General features: G+C 38.7%; 1 protein-coding gene across 1 annotated transcript; it reads right to left on the bottom strand.

Moving 5' to 3' along the window:
- Positions 1-142: 142 nt before the first annotated feature.
- On the bottom strand, positions 143-19,707 carry ORC1 (origin recognition complex subunit 1). Its single transcript, XM_026854330.1, has 16 exons — positions 19,598-19,707; positions 18,112-18,239; positions 16,532-16,701; positions 15,734-16,109; positions 14,795-15,092; positions 12,913-13,017; positions 12,369-12,567; positions 11,350-11,456; positions 10,465-10,566; positions 9,779-9,950; positions 7,440-7,547; positions 6,533-6,682; positions 5,172-5,291; positions 3,498-3,664; positions 2,249-2,336; positions 143-882 (listed from the first exon to the last, which is right to left on the bottom strand). Exons 1-16 carry the CDS (start codon positions 19,684-19,686, stop codon positions 688-690), a joined length of 2,574 nt encoding a protein of 857 aa, XP_026710131.1. The 5' UTR covers positions 19,687-19,707; the 3' UTR covers positions 143-687.
- Between the last annotated feature and the right edge of the window lie 627 nt (positions 19,708-20,334).

The following is a 20,334-nucleotide window of genomic DNA, read 5'->3' as shown; positions in this document are numbered from 1 at the left end:
GGGCCCCGGGCGCCGGCGGGAAAGGCCCCGGCTCCAGCCGCTGCCGCGGAGGGGTGCGCGCACCGGGGGCGGCCACTGAGGCGTTCGGGGGAGCAGCGCCGTTACAACAGCAGATTTCAGCAGACCCACCTTACCTGAGGCAAAATCGCTGCAGCAATTAGTGGTAGCAGCCGCAAAAGAAAAAAAGTTTGTTAAGTGAATGACATTTCTTCTGGTATTTTTACTTTCCTGGTAGCAGTCAGTCTCACCAGTTCAAATACTCAGCCTTGATTACAACCAAAGTTCCTTTTTATTTGATCAGCAATCTAAGTTAAAGCACATTTCAACGATGCCTTTTATATTCAACAAGTCACTGAGAAAACACTACATAAACTGCACTGCTAAGTCTTAAAAACAACCTCCTCAGCATCAGTACTGATGCAAGTAACCCATTTCAAGGTCATACACCTCAGCTGAAAGGGGACCATTTACCAGCACATAAAAATATTTTAAAACCAATTTGATTTCAAATGTTTAAAAAGTATTAAAACAATTTCTTTATTGTACAAAAAGTGCTTTAATACACACCAAACATTTAAGCAAAGTGTTTAGAAAAAATACATTTCACTATTTCCATTTTATCAACAATTAAAAAGTAAAAATATTTTTAAAATTTATACAAATTAAAAAAATAAAATCTCTATTGCCTTATTCATCCTTGAGTGCATACATGACATCATCCTGGCTGATATTGAGTCGCACCTGCATGTGAAGATACTTATTACTGGACTCCACCAACAGCAGCCTGCAGGAACCAAGTCTTGAGCAAATTGCCATGATTTCTGATACTGTAGGACTCTGCATGCCTTCAATTCTACACAACGCTATGTGTTGATGATAGACCTATAAAAAAAAAAAAAAGAAAATGGCACAGGTCATGTTTACCTCCTGCTGCAATTGAGTAAGGTGAAAAAGAGAAGCTTCCTTCCCTCCCCGGCATCTACAGGAGGGAAGGAAAAACACTCTCCCCAGCCCATTTGATGAAATGCACACATGCTGCTGTTCAGCACAAATTGTTAGCACTTTGTCAAGGAAGCAACAATTCCAAGCTATAGTTTCTTTTTTATACAGCCCAAAAGCAAAACAATTAGCAACCTACCTTGCCTGCTATTTTCTAACTTTATCTCAGTTTATGTTACTACTCCTCTCCTCCCCTGTGGACTAGAGTTTATCCAGAAGATTAAGAGCTGATTTACAATTAATTACATACCAGTTCACTCAGTGATATTCAGGCCCAGTGACTCATAAATACAAGTCACTTGACTACAAAAAAGATCACAGCTTTGAAAGGCACAGGAATGCACTTGTCACAAATTATGCAGACTAGCAAATCTAACAAGAATCAGTTGGGGTCTTCTGCTTTTCTATTTAGAAAAAGCAGAAGAAAACTCTTTTGGTGTTAAAAGGAAAACTAAGAGGAAAGTGTAACAAATCAGTCTAACAAAATATTCTTTCAATTTCAAGAACCCATCACCCAGTGTATCTATGGAACCAACCGATGCAGATGTTCAAGAGCCAGTAACAAAAAAAAATTTAAATGCTTACTTACAAGCCTGTAGAACCAGATAAAACTAGCAGGTTATTTTATATATAAATACATAGTTCTAAACATTTTTATAAGTATTAGGTATTTTATAACTTATTTTGTAAGTATTTATAAGCTTTCATACTATGAATCATGAAGTGGACTCTCTGCAGTCTTCACAGCTCTGCTGGTGTGAAGTATTTTATGGGTGCACTAAAAAATTGAAGCTACTAGTGATGTATCTGCCTCTCTTGAAAAAGACAGTGATACAGAAGTTGGAATCCGCTTTCAGTTTTCCTCCTTGAATTATGGTGTCTGGCATTTTCAGATTCTCTTATTTTTCCTGTTATAAGCATGTTAGGTGGAGGCACAGAATATTTTCAGATGCAGGCCAAAAAAATCCCTTTGTGATCTAGATTAACATTCATACAACAGCAGGTGTTTCCAATCATAAGTATTTAGTCCCACTGAAAAACAGGCAGTAGCATTCCATTAGACTTTACACCTGGCCTGGGCAGCCATGCCCCAATTTACCCTGCCATTATATCTTCTTCCATCATATTTCAAGGAAGAAACCCTCAACTACTTAAGTATTTACACCACTGCCTGATAATTTTGACAGTGACCCCCTCTTTAAGAGGAAAAAAAAAACAAAAACCACCATATCCCAAAACATGAACATACCTGTTGAACTGTTGCCTCCTCAACTCCTGCCCTGCGAAACTCTGCTAAAATGGCTTTCAAAAAGATTTGTTCATGCAGTGAGGCATTTCTGAATATCAAAACAAAAACAGACAAAAATCAATCTGCAAAGTTTAGAATTTATGAAGCATCAGGAAGAAGCCTGGAAGGAAAATTGCTTGGTAACCACATATTTAAATGCAGGGTATTTTTCTCCCCAAGAGGAGTAGTTTATGTCAACTAGCCATTATATTACAGCCTGCAACTCCAGCACCATGATACACTGCATTTCGCCTCACGTCTTTCAGTGTATCCAAACACAACATTTAATTCCATTTCATACCTGTTCTGTTGTCATCTGTTATGGTCAACTTACATTTATGTATTAACAAATTTAACATTGAGGTTTCCAGGCCCAAGCAGCACAGTAAAAGCAGTAATTATATATCCAACAAAATACTGTATTTGCAGCCCTTAGTCCCCCCTTCCCTGCTGAAACAGATTCTCTTCCTTTTGACTAGAAACTGGTAAAGCACTTTATCAATTACAGCTTGTGCAGACCACTGAAGGGCAATGTAATTCCTCACATGTGTGACCTCAGGAAACCTTCTAGAAGCCTGAACAGAATATGTTAAAGAAAAACACAGTTCAAAAGAGAAAGTCTTGCATTCTGCTCAGACTTCTGTGGCTGCATCTAAGCAAGAGAAGACAGTGGCACAATGCAAGTGGATATGCAGAGGGGAAGAGTTGACTCCTGAGGACCCAGGGCCTACACTATGCACATCTGAATGGTTTCTCCCTTCAGCCTAGCTCCAAGTCTGGTCTGGTACGCTCAATGATCAGCAGCATTTGTAGTTGTGGCCTTCTGAGTGTATCGTCCAGATTTAGTTCCAAGTGGAAGGAATTCAAATACATGTACTTGGAAAACGATGTTCAGCAAAATCAAATGTACGGTAAGGAGGGACAATCAGGAAATTTCAAAAGCCCCCTCCTGAACCGAGCCAACACATTAACATGGAAACATCCTGTATAAACTCGAACAAGTGACTTCTATGCTTTTGTTTCCCTTGTCTTTAATTCCTATTTTGTACCCCTCTCCCAGCTGTGCTGCAAGGTTCATTTCATATCATACTTCAGCAGAGCATGATGCATCACATATGCTCCCAAAGTGGTGAGGACAGACTGAATGCTTTTGAAAAATAACCCAGCAAAGACGCAAAAGCAAAGAAATTCCATTGAGAAATGTTTTTACCTGATTGCATTTATATATGGTGATGAAAACATTTCATCTATGGCTTCTGTTATGTGGGCCATCCTGACTATTTCAGGGGTTCTCTTTTGGCTAGCAAACTCAGAGATCTCAGTGGCCCTTCTGCAGATGTCAAGGCAACGCCTTGCATCACCAGACAGTGCTGCAACCTGAAAGTAAACAGGACAGGTTTGTAGCAATATTTCCTACAAGTTGAGAAAATAGTTTAGCAAGAATCAATAGACAAAAACACACCCAACCCAACCTCTGAACAGGAGAGCAATGCTAGTGTCAGCTATGTTACTAGAATCCCAGGTTTCAAATAAAAATCTTATTGACAAAAACCAAACAGAAGCAACCCTGCCACACCCCCACTGTGATCTGGTCATCACAGATTCAAGACTGAACTTTCTTCTATAACCACAGAAGTCAGAGGAGAAAAAAAAAAAAAAAAAAAAAAAGGAAATTCAACATGAGCAGTTCAGTTCTACAACAAAAGTTTTCAGAAATGTTATCAAAGACCCTACCACAATCCAGGCTCATGCAGAGAAAAAAGATGGGGTGAGGGGGCAAAAAACTCTTCAGTTTTTCCATACTCAATAGAATACTGATTTTGAGAGCACACTAGTATTTTTTAGTTGGTCTCAAAAGGAACATCTGGGATAGCAAATTTACATTTACAAATGCCTGAAAATTTTTAGGTGTCTGAAACTTCTGAAACTAAATACATCTTAAAACCCCTCTTGTGGTTTACAATTTCAATAAAGCTATGAACATTCACTATATAGTACTGGCCTAGTTTTCCCAGTAGATACTGATAACATATGAAAGCCCTAGAACTCAGCTGGAGTTAAAAATGAGAAACCCTTTAGAAAGCCTAATTGTGAGTTATTGTTCTAGATTTTCTGAAGAAAAATGATACTAGACAAACTGTAGATTATTCAGTCTGCAAAATCATCACTACTCTTCTTACAAAAAGGTGGTTCCTCCATAAACAAATGCTTATGTTTACTTCTGACATATGTACAAGTACTCTTTTTCTAATCCTATATTGATGCTTAGCAGAAAAAGTTTAAGTATATACTGGTCAAAACATGTTCATACATAATTTTAATTGATTATTTTAATGTATAATTGCTACATAAGACATTAAATAACGTATACATCGTAATTTGAGAAGCTACTGATCCCTAATGCATTATCTATTTTTTGTACAACTGAGTATTAAGACTGGCGATAGAACAGGTACTACCTATTATGCCAAGGCTTTAATCAATTTCAGAAAGAAAATGAATATGGATATCTCCACTGCCACACTTTTTTTTTTTTTTTCAAGATTATCCAATGACTCACGTTATGCCAAACACCGAAGCTGACATCTTATCATTATGCATTATCACGACTCTTCTTGTCATGCCTCCAGCTCCTGGAATATACTGCTGCCTTCTTCTCAAAGTAGGTGGATAAACCAAGGACACTGCTTTAGCAATGTTCCCTGTGCAAATACCCTATGTACCTTACAGAGAGCATAACATATGATCCACTACTCGCACCCCATTTGTCTCCAATACACAACACATAACCAAGTCTGACAACTCTCACAAAACTCTCGCCCATTGCCACACACACTCTTTACCCTAGGGCAACACAAAGGACATGTATCTGTATTGTGCTTACCTTTCTAGAAACCAGCTGAATGGCATCCTCTTCAAATGCCTTCATGCCTTTCAGTCTGGATGAAATAATTTGCTGTAACTGTTTGTAGGTGTAGGGCTGAAAGGACATTCTGGTAAGGCCCTGTAAGTAAATAATACAATACAGTAAGAAGCATTTGCAGTGCACCAAAACTCTCAACTCCTAAAGCATAGCCTGTATACTTTTATTTTATTTTCTCTAGTAGAAGCAATCTCTTTTTCATACCTTTCCCTTCCAAGTGATATGCTTTAATCAACTCTTCCACTTCCTATTTGTGAAATAAACGTGCAAAGCCACAGTTTTGTAGATAAGTGAGGACCACTGGCTGAACCTCCCCACTGAAAGGCCCGAGGAGCACGTGGTGCTGCTATTAGAATTCAAGTTTCTCTTACAAAACTTGTAAACAAATCAGAGCCACCTAATACAACAATCTTTTGATAGGAAATAAAGTGTAAATGGTTTTAAATATAGTAACAGCAGAAGCTATGAAAAAATATTCACCTCTCCTTCAGCAAATCTGTATACAGATATACAGTCATACTATTGATTTCACATTAGCAATCAGCCAAGAATTAAAAATCCTCTTCTGGCTCAAGCTGATAAAAACTGCTTTCAGCTGGACAATCTGTGTTCTAGATGATGCACTGCCTTTCATATTCTACAGGAGGCCTGAGGCTTTCATTTCTTATGCAAAAATTCTTCTCTCTTGTGACTACATGGACTCAGCTGATCTGCAGGTTTAGCGGGCGGGGGAAAGCAATTCACACACTGTAGAACTATTTTTGAGTCACAGAAGGATGGAGGCACAGAGCACTGTTTTTGCAAATCGCTTTTGAGAGCAGTGGTTAAGAGATGACCTAGGAAAATGTATTCAACACAAGTGTAAAGCACATCCAACCTTCTGTCCAAAGGTATCCAACAAAGCAAATCTACCAGCTGATGACTGCTAACAGAGAAGTAACTAGGTGCCTGAAATAAAGGGGAAAGGAAGGGAAACCAGAAGATAATTCTTCTGAACTCCAGAGTAAGCAGTTTAACCATGAAGCATGGCATTTGATTATCCAAATCTTAATATATTTAAAAAGACATCTGCATTCTTAATTTATTCTTACAAGAACACAACATACTTACACAGCATAAAATTTGATTAGCAAGATGGCTCCTAAACTTACTTTGCTAAGATTTATGTGTCCATTATCTGCCCTCTGGAGAGGGAATTATAAAAGTATTGTTTAACCTCTAAACATAACCAATCCCACCATTCTCCTGGATTACTTTTGATTGCCTGCAGTATTTAATCTGTTCTTATTTTATAGCATAGCAACAAAACTGCTAGGACATACCAGTCTGCTAGACACTCTGTTCATCATTATTCTTTCTGGCAAGTCCATGGTGTTAGCAATTGCCAAGATGATTAACTTTGAGTGCTTTTGAGTTGGCCAGTCAAATAAGTTATACATCACATTCTGTTTCCGGGTCCACAGAAGATCAAGCTGCAGGTAGAAAGAGAAGAATAGACTGAAAAAGAATAACCTTGTAGTTCCAATATCTGATGGGGGTTTGAAAGTGCTACCTCTAACACAGAAGACTTCTTACGTGACTCTGAACAAGCTGTCTCTGTTGTATTTCCTTTATCCATCTACTAATAGGACTACATTTTCAGAATCAGAGCACTAATCTCTTTTGGAAAAGCAGTCCTACTACATGCTCAAATAGTATTAATCACAGTAGACTGATTCAACAGCTGGAGTTTTTAAACACTACTGTGATGTTAATGCTATATCTAACAAGATTAAAAGACCCTCCATGTGAGAATGTGAATTAGCCTACAGCAAAAAAAATCAGTGTGCATTTGTTTATTACTGAATGTACCACATTCAAAGAGTTTCAAAACTGGATATGGCTTATTTCATTGAGTTTTCTCACTGGAAAAGCAGCAGCTTCCAGACAAAACACAGGTGAATTCTATGGTATTTAGGACTTGACAGAACAACTCATTCCATGACTTGGACCAAAACATAAAACCAACATGAAATCCAAGGCAGAGAACAATAATGCAACAGATACTTGCCCATTTAAATTCAGTTTCCTAAATAAGTCTAAGAGGAACTATTTGTGTGTCTTCTCTTGTAAGTCTATTCCTTTTAGGTCACATATGATATCCAAGCATGTATAATTTGTCTTTTTCCATCCTCCAAAAACTCACTTATGACACTTCAAGGAAAGGGAACAAAGGAATCTTTGTCTCACCTCATCCACTACCAGCACTGTGGTCTTCCTCTTTGGTCCAGGTGTATTGAACAGTTTTGCCAACAGTACTGCAGCATGGGTTGCTGTCACCTTCTGACCTGTCAGTAACTGGACAAGGATTAAAACAATGTTGTGGTTTAATCAACCCAAAACCCTGGAAATAGGAAGTTTAACTCCTATTTGGCTTTAACTTTTCTCTAACAATCAACACCAAGCATCTGGAATATTTTTCCCTGAGGGGGAATAAAAAAATGTAGCTCATGAGACACTCCGGTCTTATATGTCCATACAGAACAGAAACAAAAGAATACCTCACTAAAATAAAAGGCCATTAGAATTTCAATGCAATTTGTTTTAAATATAGATTCATTAAGAGATCCTGAACCCAGTCTCAAGAGGAGTCTAAACCTAGCATACCTCAAAAGGTGTCTCTGAATGCAAAACACTTAATGAAAACTTAAGGCAGTTGATTACTGAAGTCAGTCAGCCTGACTTCAGCAATCTTGAAATCCCAATAAAATATTAATGAATCATCAGCAGGATCTAGAACTGAATAATTTATTCAAGTCTAAGCTAAAAAAATACCTTCAGCAAGAACTGCTTCTGCAATAGGCTATGGGGCAAGACAGATGAGCTGACTGTATGTTACCTCTTCCCTTGCAGGTCTAAATATACACAGAAATTAAAGCATGACATTTCAAAATTACACTATATATGCTAAATCAATTGTTCAACATAGTTCAGAGTCAAGCCATAAAGTAAAATGGAGATTGCATTTGAAAATTGTATTTGTTCTCCAGAATCCCTCAAAACCTGAGATTTCATAATATTAAAGAAGCCAGAACATGACAATAATGTATAATCTATACTTGTTCAGTGTTTCCAATTCAGTCAGGACAGTCTGAATCAGTGATACAAAGCAGCTAGACCTCAGAGGATCCTGTTTCTACAGCTCTGGAACTGGGCATCCAATATACCACAGACTTCAGTTTGTTGTGGTGGAACTGGCACACTTACTGTACCCAGGTATTTAACCGTATCTTCTTCATCTGTTGGGGCCTTCCTGTCCCTGTTCCTTCTCTATAAACTCTCCTATGACAGTGAGGTAACTGAACACTCCAGAATTTACTGCAGTCATGCAAAGAAACATAAGCAAACTGGAGCTTGAGTCCGCAGTTTGAGATGCAGCAATCAGAAGAGCAGCAGCGGCCTAGCTAGGGCACTTGGGTCATAGCTGAGGCAGAAGGGATCAGGGAAATAACTGGTTCATTTGACTACATGCTCCCCTGAAGGATAGTTAACTGGGCTAGCTTGAAGAGTTCAGGGCCCATGGGGGGCAACAAATTTGACTTTGAGGCCTATTCTTTATTAATTTTAAAATTTTATGCTGAACAGGATAGGAATGAAGAGTGTTAAAATACATGAACATTACCATGAAATAAGGCAATTGTAATGAAGCCTTTCACTATGCTAAAGAAACACAGCAACCTGGCTGTAACAAATCCCTCGGCAAGACACTGTCTTATGCTGGTTTAAGGAAAGGATGCAAATATGTAAATTTAATTCCCAACTATAAGGATAACGATATTATAACAATCTATGTCACCTCCTGCTCAGATAGATGTCAAACTTAAATGAAGCAGATATTTATAAGAAAATGGAATTTTCTTCAGGAAACCATCAGTTCATTTCCAAGTCACTGGCTTAAAGTTAGCCTAGACTGACAAAAGTCTTGCACAGTTAGTGTCTAATGCCTCTGGGTGATCTTAATCCAGTCCTCAGGAGGTTAATTCACACCCATATTAAACACAAGCACAGTCACTAGTTCCAGATGAGATACTGCGGGCTAGTTTATCACAGAAATCTGAAATACAGTACTGTAACAGAGATGGTCTCTTCTTAGCTGGACTGTTATGACAGACCAATTAACAGTTAAGATGCCTTTAGTAATTATTCTACTGCTACACTGACTTCCAGAGTTGTCATCTCAGTAACTTTTTAAGCATACATGTGCAGAAAGTTATAGAAGGGGAATATATAAAAAGAATCTGGTTAAATTTTTTTTTCTTAAAACCTGAGTGGATGCAATAAATCAGGCTATCTCCCAGCCACTGCCCTTATGCAGCTGAAAGCAAAATAGTTCAAGAAGCTGACTGTGACCTTCAGCTAATTATTTTTTAACCTGCTCCAAGATATGAGCATAGAGTCTCTTGGAGGGACTACTAAGTATTGATATGTTATGTGTCTTGAATACTGTTAACACATCAAGGATCTGATGGTAAAGCCTAAGTAAGATCTCCTCTTTCAAACCAGAGAGCCACTGAAGAGGCTTTACTTACTTCTAGTATCTGCACGTAAGCTTGGTGAGGGTCAGTCAGCTTCATGCCATTGATCTCTACAAACTGGAATGATGGTAGGTCATCATTTTCTGCAGCTTGCTGAAGACAGCTAATTACTTCGTGAACAGTTGCAGTTTTACCTGTTCCAGGCACTCCAGAAATGTACATGCACCTACAAAAGGAGAGCACCTTTTCAACACACTGAGCAAAATAACAACACTCTCAGGTTTAATGAGCTGGAATTCCTGAGCTCCGAGACCAACCTTAAATCCTAATCCTCTGCCACTTCAGGCAATTCTCTATATTTCAATTACTTTATTTGCAAACTGGGACACATAACACATTGGAGGTTCATGAGGATTTTTATTATTACTGAAGCAATTAACACCTATAAATACTTCATAAATGTAATTTAGCTCTTTTACAAATGAAATAAAAAAGGTTTCCCAGACATCTAAACTTGACTAGTTATATTTTGGTCTTTAATTTCAATCTACACAATAAATGATCCCACATTATTTATATGCACAACCCTTCTTAAGGAAGCAAAATACTAGGAAAATTCAGTTGGGAACTTTCATTCAGCCAAACAATGATAACATGAAATAAAATTAGTGTTGACTGTCTGACTACTGTTATGCCATAGGTAGATGTGATCTCGCTTACAGTCTCACCAACAAACTCACCCTCCTGTACCATCAATAAGTTTGCTTTCCACAAAGTTATAGATATCCTGGAATTCTTCCTCACGGCAAGGCAGAGATTCTGGGATAGCAGAAACATGCAGCCTTTTGATTAAGAAAAAGAAAATTGAAATCTGAGGTTTCGAGGTTTGCGTTTTTGCAGTTCTACCTGAAGATCCTGCTGAGGAAAACACATTGCTAGATACTCCACTTTTCACAGTTGTGTGTAGTTTTTCAAATCTCTCTCACATACTTTTAAGTCTGAACACCAACATAAAATAGCCTAGTCTCTCTATATGTGCTTTTAAGAGTGCTGAACAGTCATCTTCATAAACAAACAGCATAAATACACAGCAAGAGAGATCCACCTGGTTTAATTCACAAAAAAATTTTAAGTCAGCATAGAGGCAGGGTAAAACAGGGGAGACCACTTATAGAAAACTGAAAACAACTAAAACTCAGTCCTGAGACTAACTGAAACAAATAGTCAGTCCTGAATGCTTTTTTTTTTTTTCCACTGTGAAGATCTACAATGACAGCTGTAAAGCTTTTTCATGCATCAAAATAAGACAAATATTGTACCTTTACAATCTAATATGACAGGATCTTTGTTTTTATAATGTTGCACAGAATAAAGACAGATTCTTAAATCTGGAAAACTTAGCACAAACTGGTTATAATTAAAATTGTAAAAGTGGTAAATACTTCTAGTATTTGTAAATATAGTATTGTACTGTAAACTCATAAATGCTCTTCTATTATCAAAAGACCATGCATTTCTACTAAATGTATTCAATATGGTCAAGATGACATTTCTTTATTTCAGCATAGCCTCCTGCTATGCATACCTGATGTAAAAAAGAAGTTTTCCTCCCCTGAGCACGTTACCTTAATCTGGCCTCTTCTAGTATACTGGCTGGTTTCTCTGGTGCATGGTTGCGCCTGGGAATTTCAGGAGTTGCATTCCGGGGTGTCTTGGGTGTTCTTGGTAAAGGCTGCAAAGAAAAGTTACAACCTCAAGCACAAGTTTCCCAAGCATTACTTCTTTTAACTGTCTGAAGAATTTTTTAATTGTTAAGGCTTTACTGAAGTGCTGTGTTACAAAGTGATCAGGTTATTAAGAAACAGCAAGCAATTAGAATCGATCTATCTAAATTTCACTTTTCAAACAAAAAGTCATACGTGATCTTTATTATTCTTCTCTGTTGTGTTTACAAGTTCTAGGATTTCTGTGTTATGACATTCCATAAACACAGTAAAAATTAGCCACTGACAGTATGCACCTGGCTATGCTGCCAAATACAGTTTTAATGAGTTTGGCCTAAGATCCATGTAGCCTGGTATTCCATCTCCATCAGCAGCCAGGACACTATGCAAAACTGCTGGCCACACTCTTTGGTGCAGCCATGATCACTGTAGAGCATCTCTTCTGCATTCATAACCATCTGCACGTTGGTAAGCTTTCAAGAATTAGAACTCTACTGACAAGCACAAAGTTGGTCTTATGACTTTCTTATATATATATATATATATATATATATATATATATATATATATACACACACACACACACACACACACACTGCACTCAGTAAAGACTGTACAGAAATAGAACTGAAATGTCTGTGGGCAGCTTACAATAAAAGTAAAAATGGTGGCCATAAATGGCTTCATCAGTTTGTCCCGCTCCAGCCCAATACAGCATTTTCCCTGTTTAGGCTGGAGTTTTCTAATCAACATTCACAACACACAAGTGTTTTATACATTACCTACTCATACCAAAGATCATATGAATCAAGATAATTAAAAGCTAAGGGTTCCGATACTTAACTTGGGTACATAGGCATCAAGCATTCAAATCATTGGCTCAGGAATAATAAAACCAGTTCTTTTATATGGAACCTTACAGTTTTCTTCGGAGTCTTAGCAGGAGTGTGAACTGAAGATTTCCTTGAAGATTTTGGGGTGCTCAATATTCTGCTTGATTTAGTTTTCTTTTCTGGTGTGTACAGCACATCCTCCTCCTCCTCACTACTTGAAGAGTAAGAGCTGTCTGAGCCAGACAGAAAATCCTCTTCCTGGTTCAACTCTAATGCATTTAATATGCTATGAGAAACAGAAATTACATGAGTTTTAAAAAATAGATACAGTACAAGGAATAATTTGTACATTTTCAGCTTTTTCTATAGTTATTGTAATCAGCAAGCCAACATATCTTCCACCTGAGCTGTTAATTTTCCATGGCTAATATACTGCTTTAAAGGAAGTCGATTTTCTGATCAACACCACAAGTTGGCTTTATGTTTCTGAATATAAGACTCTTTTCTCTCACACTGCAATTAACGTGTGCTTTGAGAACAATTTGCATTTCAATATTAAGCTAAACAAACTCTCAAGTCTTCAAGCTATCACTAGCAATCTGAATAAGATACCATGCATGGAAAAGTTTACCTGACTTGCTCTGCAATACGAGTGTTTGTTTTCTGTACACATAATCTACGAGAACAAGGGCTCAGTACAGGGCTCTGACTATGCCGTTTCTGATATCCAGTTAAACTGTAAAGAAAGAACACAAAGTTATTTGTATTTCCTTTTTGCATCACACTTGTAAATAAGGAGAGAAGGCCTTTCAAACTTCAGGCTCAGTTGTTATGACTGCCAATCCAGCATGAATTTTTGTTTACAGTTATTCACAGATCGGCTATGGCATGGATACTGGCAGCACAATTTCCCCTCTCTTGCACTCTCTCTTCAATGTATCTTTGCCAAGGAAAACAAAACCCCACAAAATATTTACTGTAGTTCATTCATGGTCTGTACCATAAAGATTTTTATAGTAAAATGTAATTATTTCTATAAAGCTTTGAGAACAAGTCAAGGCAAGCCAAATCTAAAGAGAGACCATGAGTCCAGACATGTCAGAGCTGTTAGCTGACCTGTGATGCTGTGGCAACAGCGATTGCACTAGTATTAGTTCAAAACAGATGTGTCTGCCTCCAGGCCTATCAACTTTGTTTCCTGATGCACCCTCAGCTGGCAACAGCAATTATTTCACATTGACTGACAGCTGCTGCACATTTACAGCCTTCCCTCACTTCCCCTGTTACACACATACATCAGTGAAGAACACTGAATAGATGCTGATAAAGTTGAATTGGCAGCCAAATTATTTTGGAAATATAACACTGTCAAACTGAAGGGACAGGGGCTCAAAACAGCAGTGGTTTTTAGTTTGGTTGTGGGGTTTTTGGTTGTTTGTTTTCTGTTTTTTTTTTATTAAAGAAAACAAATCTGATTTTCTTTGGGCGTATCTGATTTTCTTTAGGCATCTGTGATCTACACTCTGGAGTAGATTTTTATATTTGTCTTTTGATACACTTTGGTTGTCTTCTTGGGCACTTCATCCCCACCACTGAAACACTTTACTGTTAATACAGCTTTCCTATTATAGTTACAATGAGATGAATCACTTTATTTGTGGACAGTTCTCAGAGTTGTTTCAGATCTATAAATATCACTGAAATGCCATTACCTTATCATAGATAAGGGGTTTTTTTCCTATGCAGTAAGTGACAAAAACGTGGTGCAGATCCACCAAGTGTTGCACCCACATTTTTAATCTTTGAAAGGAAGAAAGGAGGAACATGTATAAAATGTTGTAAGAAGCCAAAAACCAGTCAATCAAGTCTGATCCATTCTCTTCCTGCCCCCGCTTAATGCCATTTTAAAGGCTGCACGAATACACACTTAAACAACTACACTTAAGATTTTGGAATTCTTTTCTACATAAAAATTAACATGAAAGTATACATACAATTATCATGAGAACTCTCATGAGGATAATCACATCCCTTTCTAGAGTTCAGCATATCTCAATAGTTGTCACAAGTAGGGCACATTTGAGCCTGTGTGACAAATACAGTGACTGCAGGGAAACAAATTTTTATCCGCGATAGTGAGTACAAACCATAACAATCAATACGGCTTCAATTCCCTTTCAAAGCAGCCTACAATTCCAGTTTCCAACCTCTTCTCTCTGTTCTTGTAACCACAAGCTGCTTGTGTCCATCTTTAAAGTCAACTCCTCTTATCATCTCCCCAACCATTCATTCATTCACCTCCAAGTAACACACTTTCCAGAGCTTCACCACCGTGCACTTTTAACTATTTAAGGCTATTCCCCCCTTCTCTCAGCAATCTCAACAGGCAAAACATGGTACACAGAGACTTCACCTGCTTTTCTCTCCAGAAGTCTTTCATATATGTGCTTTAAGAGAACTACATACAAATAGAAATCCCATGCAAAAATAATTATAAAAAGGCTATCACTTACGATATAGTGTCATCTTTCAGATTGAGATTCTTGGCTTTCTCATTGGAGTTGCTGACCTTACTATGGGGGGATAATCGTACTGTATCCTTAAACCTTTGCCATTTGTCTGCACTATCAAGCACTGATTTTGACTTATCATTGGCACAAGGCATTTTTGGTGGAGAGCCTAAAATGCCAGTGAATTTCACTTTTCTTTTAGTAGCTGATGGTTCTAATGGTGCTACAGCATCACAGAGATCATCCAGAAGTTCCAAAACTTCAGATCCCAGGAGCCTGCTTTTAGGAGATCTTACAGGACCTAGGGATCAAGAAGAAAATGAACTTTTGTCAGGCTTTAATATGGCTGAATTGGTTAACTTTCAGAAGCCATGGTACAACTGGCTCAATTGCTGTCATTTAAGTGAAAGGAGATGGCATTACACTCCAGGAACAAGGACTAGAAGGCATACACTTCCTCTAAAGAGATCACCAAGTCAAATAAAAATTGATCTTTTCCAGTTTTCTAACCCTCCTCCATCACTTACAACTTTACTTAGGCTCCAGTTTGAAAATATTGCATGTTACACAGGATCAGATATGCTTATTCAGCCAGCTCAACGTAAACTTTCTAGCACACCGTTAGAAGATTCAAGAAAGTGAGACGTTCTGAGGTCAAGTTAGGCTGATTGGTAGCATTTCAGCCAACAAGCACTTTAATTTAGATTTACCAGTTAAAAAGAAAACATCTGCAACAGCAACTGGATATAAGCAGCGAAATAACAGATGTAAGACAAACGACTGATGCGCCTAAAAGGCTTGGGCTAACCCCAAAGCCTGAATAACGTTAACTAAGAATACTGATGTTGAATATTACCATTGTTTGAACTACCCAAAATGAAGAGGCACAAAACATCCTACATTCAAAACTACTGAATGAACAGAATATTGCCATATACATACTGTTTAACTGCAACTTCTTCCTTGCTGTTGGAGTTTTGATGCCATTAGCCACTCTTTGTGAATGTCTCTCCTTAGCAAGAGAGGACTTGGAAGCAGAATGTTTTGATTCTATTCCCAACTCCACATTTTTTGGTTTTGTGGTGCTCCAAACAACATCCTCTGTCTCTTTTTTCAGAGGGGTAATAATGTCTGAAGGAATAAATGAGTTTGAAGAGTTTGGGATGCCACCTTCTTTCTTCCTAGCTTCTTTCAGCTTAGAGAATGTGTCAGGGGACAAAGCCTTAAAGCATTTCCCATCCCAAGACTGTTTTACATAGAAGGTTTGTTCTTTGTTTAACATAACAGGTAGTTCCTCCCCAAGACGTAGTGGTATTACCTGTAAAAACAGAAAACACCGAAACACATGTACCTTAACATTTACTGTTAATTTAGCATTCAACAATTTCCTACTAACAGATTTTATTATTGAAACTCATGCAGTGCTTCATTACAGAGGGGAACACCTTCAACCTACATTCACAATAGCTTAAATTTATTGCACTACAGGACTCCCATTCATATTACTTCTTTCCACACAAACCTCCAAATGTGCTGGCTGCTGACAACCAAAGTCATTTTGGGGTGGAAGACAGAATATCAACAGTTTTCAACTACCCTATCCTATGTTAACTGCATTAACAAATACACATCACACATTTAGTTTGGGAGGGAATAAAGTAGCTGCACTGTTCTACTATGCTTTTCAAATTATTCCTGTTTCCTTCTTCCCTTCATGTGTAGAGGGGTTGCAGTACATACCATGATGCTTTTAATAATGGTCTCCACAGCTATATCAGTGTCATAACCAGGAACTTGATCAAAAAACACCTCTTGGGGGAAAATCTCTCTTTTAAGCAGTTTCCGTTTATTCTGAGGTATCTCTGTAATGTGAGAAAACCACTGCACAACTGCATGTTTCTGCTGAGCACCTGTAACAATGAAAAAAGTCAACGAACAGTAAGAATTTTATTGTATCACAAATAGTTATTACCAGATCTCAATGACTTTAGTTGAAATGCCAAAAGTAGAAATCCTCCCTGGACTCAAGTGAAAAAGCATCTGTTAAGAGATTACAATTCCTATTTTCTAAGTTAAATTAAAATGTTTGAGTTGAGACTTTTAAGGACTAAGATAACACCTCCACTGGGTCTCAATCACAGAATACCTGGAGACCAGCTCCAGACCACAAGTTCAGTATCACAGATGAAGAAGTTCCCTATTTGCATAGATACGATCAGATCGAACCCCACTAGCCAAAAGCAGTGAAACAAAAGGAGAACCGAGAAATTTCAGAACTCTATTTGTAATGCCAATATTATTTTAGAAGTCAGAAATTTATTTGTTCACTGCTTAACAAACCAGAGGATCCTGCTGTTGAAATATCTAGGAGAAAGTCTGAATATACACTACAAGTGTATAGGGAGTTAAAATAAACATTTGGAACATACTAAAATTAAATATTAAGTTACTCCCTGCATTTTAAGGTGTTCTTTTCTGAATGAAAACAAAGTCACATATCTTCAATAAATTTGTCAAAGATATATAACAAAAGAAAAGAAAGTTTCATGGGTTTCATTACAGCATGAAGAGAGCATTGTCTGGTCACAATAAATGTGCATTAGTGAATAAATAAGGTGGAGCGATACATATTTATGTTTAAAAAAGAAGAGATTAAAAAACACTCAAAACATTACAATGGCCCAAACAACAAAAGCTGTTCAAAGACATCAGGCATAGCTAATGAGTAGTTTCTAACTTATTAGTCTTTGTATTGTTCACCTTACATCATTTATCTTTTCATATCTATCTTTATTTATAAACAAGTAGTTCTACAATAGACAGAGGTAATGAGCCCCATTTATTCAGTCTTGTATTGCTAAATTATAGAATCACAGAACTGATTGGGTTGGAGGGGACCTTAAAGATCACCTAGTTCCAAGTCCCCTACCATGGGCAGGGACACCTTCCACTAGACCAGGTTGCTCAGAATTAAGATGCAAGTTCCAGGATGCTGTGGCGCTCTTGCTCCATTTGGATTCTCCAATTTCTAAATAAAGCATGAGCTCATGCTATCTTCCTCAAGGACGATTTCTTTTAAATTAGACAACTAATCAAAAAGATTCTACAAATTTAATGTCTTTAAGCTCTCTGTTTATCTATCAAATTTTAGCTGAAATTAGCCATCGGCCCCAAATATTTGAGGAGCATGTCAATACAGATGCAGTGATTACCGATGCTCAATTTCCTTAATAAATGAGTACAGAGATATAGTATTAATGCTAACTACATCCCCATGAAATAGATTTCTCAGATAGGAAATAAATTTTTATTTCTCTTACCATCTTCATATAAATCCAGGAGTTGTGCCACAAAAGGTTGATCTGCATTCTCCCCTTCTACTAAAATAAAGTTACCAAGCTGTATACAGGTTTCTGTCCTGCTTCTTTCTGATCTAATAAGGATTCCCCTAGAAAATGATACACGCATGCAGATTAACAGGATTTCAGATTCATTACAATTCATATATCATTAAAGCTTATGGCCTGTCAATTTTACAGCTAATTACTCTCTTATTTTGCAAACCTTACGATTTAATTTCCTGATTAAAAGCTTTCATATATATTTCAATTAGAGAGTTAAGTGTCCAGAGGGCAACTGAACACCATGCTGCTGTTCACTCAACCCTTCCACACCACCACCCTGCCCCATCACAAGCACTGTGACAAAGAGCAAAAGGCTGTGGAATCAGAGATAAGGACAGAGGGAAAATGGCACACCCATTATGGTTATGGGCAAAAGACAAACTTGTTAGGGGGAAGAAAAAAAATCACTTTAATTCAAACACTAACAAAACCAACACTTAACAAGAGTGTGACAATGAGAAACATTACCACACCTTAAAAACACCTTCCCCCTACTCCTCCCTTCCTCCTGCTCTGCTCCCAGTCTCTCTACCTCCTCCCCACAGTGACACAGGGGGCAGGGAATGGGGGAGTGCAGTCATTGTAGTTGCCACTTCTTCCTCCTCAGGAAGCAGGGGGATGGACTCTGCACATTCTTCCTCTACTCTACATGGTTCCCCTCTCATGGGAGACAGTCCTTCATTAACTTTCTCTGGTGTGCATTCTTCCCACAGGCTGTAGCTGTTCCCATCCTGCTCCAGTGTGGGTCACCCCCACATGCTGCAGTCCTCCCAGCACCAGACCACAACAGCAGGGGCTTCTGCTTCCCTCAGAGTCCTGGCCATTTTCAGGTACAGCCACCTGCTCCAGTGTGGGGTCCTCAAGAGGCCAATCTCTGCACCACCGTGGGCCCCCAGGGGTGGCAACCTTGCCATCTCACCATAGGCTGCAGGGGGTGGTGCACCTTCCCACCTTCCTTCTACCGACCAGGGTGTTCTCATAGGTGTCCTCCTTGTATCTCATCCCCACAAGTCCCAACCCCTTCTCAGGTTCCTATTCTTAATTATCACAGAGGAACAGCCACTGTCACTAATTGACTCTGCCTTAGTAAGAGGCAGGTCCAACTTGGAGCTGGGGGAGCTTCTAGAAGCTTCTCACAGGGGCCACTGCTGTTGCCCCCTCCCCACTAACAAAAATGCCACCCCACAAACCCAGCACATTTAGTTAAATGTTTTTGTTTATACATCATACAATTTATAATTCAAGAGTTCTGTCACAACGTTTCTGTTATGAGCACACAGTGATGCTCAAAACCTCACTCATACTCTCACTGATGGCTACGTTGACCAAACAATGTCAAAAAGGTTAATAAGTCTTCATTGATTAAGTTCCACCGAGCAAGCCAGAAATAATCGTTACTTACTTGTACTGGGAAGTCCTCAGTTTTCTGTCTGAGCTCACAGGTTTTCCATACCAGGAGTAGGTAATTTTGGTTTGCTGCCGGGTATTCATGATTCCCAAGGAAAAGCTAAAACAAATAAACATTTTTTTAAAATTACTATTTAAAAGTAAAAGCGGGGAAAGACTCAAGATGGCCAGATACACAGAAACGCCAGCAACTCTTTCAGTGTGTGTGAAGAACACGGCACGCATCGGTCAATTCAGCAAAGCCTACCTTCCCCAAAGCCTCCAGACGCCTCTCCCTGAGGGAGGAGGAAAAAAGGTAGATATTTAACAGGGGATTCCTTCAATTCCCTTTTTTCACGTCCAGTGCTTAACTAACACACTTGACAAACTTGCGATTCCCTTGTTACTGGCTACTTTGCTTCTTGACAGAGAAAGTTATCAGCTATTCTCTTACTACCAAGCCCTCCCGCTACCCCGAGCTGTGCTGGAGGCCGACGCGGCCCCGGCCGACCACCCGCCGCCATGGCCGGCCGCTCTAGGGCTTTGGTGGTTTCCGTCCAGACCTCATAGCGACCAGGCGGAGGAGACCGCCACGAACGTTTTGCTTGCGATCATTTTTTTTTTTTTCCCTAAACAAGAACTTTCTCTCTGGAAGCAGGCCACGGGGCACAGGAAAATGCCCCCCACCCCCCTCGCCCGCCTCAGCCGGTCGGTTTAGCCGAGGCAGCGGAGAGCTCAGGCAGGGCTCCGCCT

The sequence above is a fragment of the Athene cunicularia genome (genome assembly GCF_003259725.1).
Source record: "Athene cunicularia isolate RWA chromosome 8 unlocalized genomic scaffold, athCun1 chr8_part1, whole genome shotgun sequence".
Lineage (NCBI taxonomy): Eukaryota > Metazoa > Chordata > Aves > Strigiformes > Strigidae > Athene > Athene cunicularia.
The sequence above is the reverse complement of the archived record's forward strand: the minus strand, read 5'-3'. Positions and strand labels throughout refer to the sequence as shown.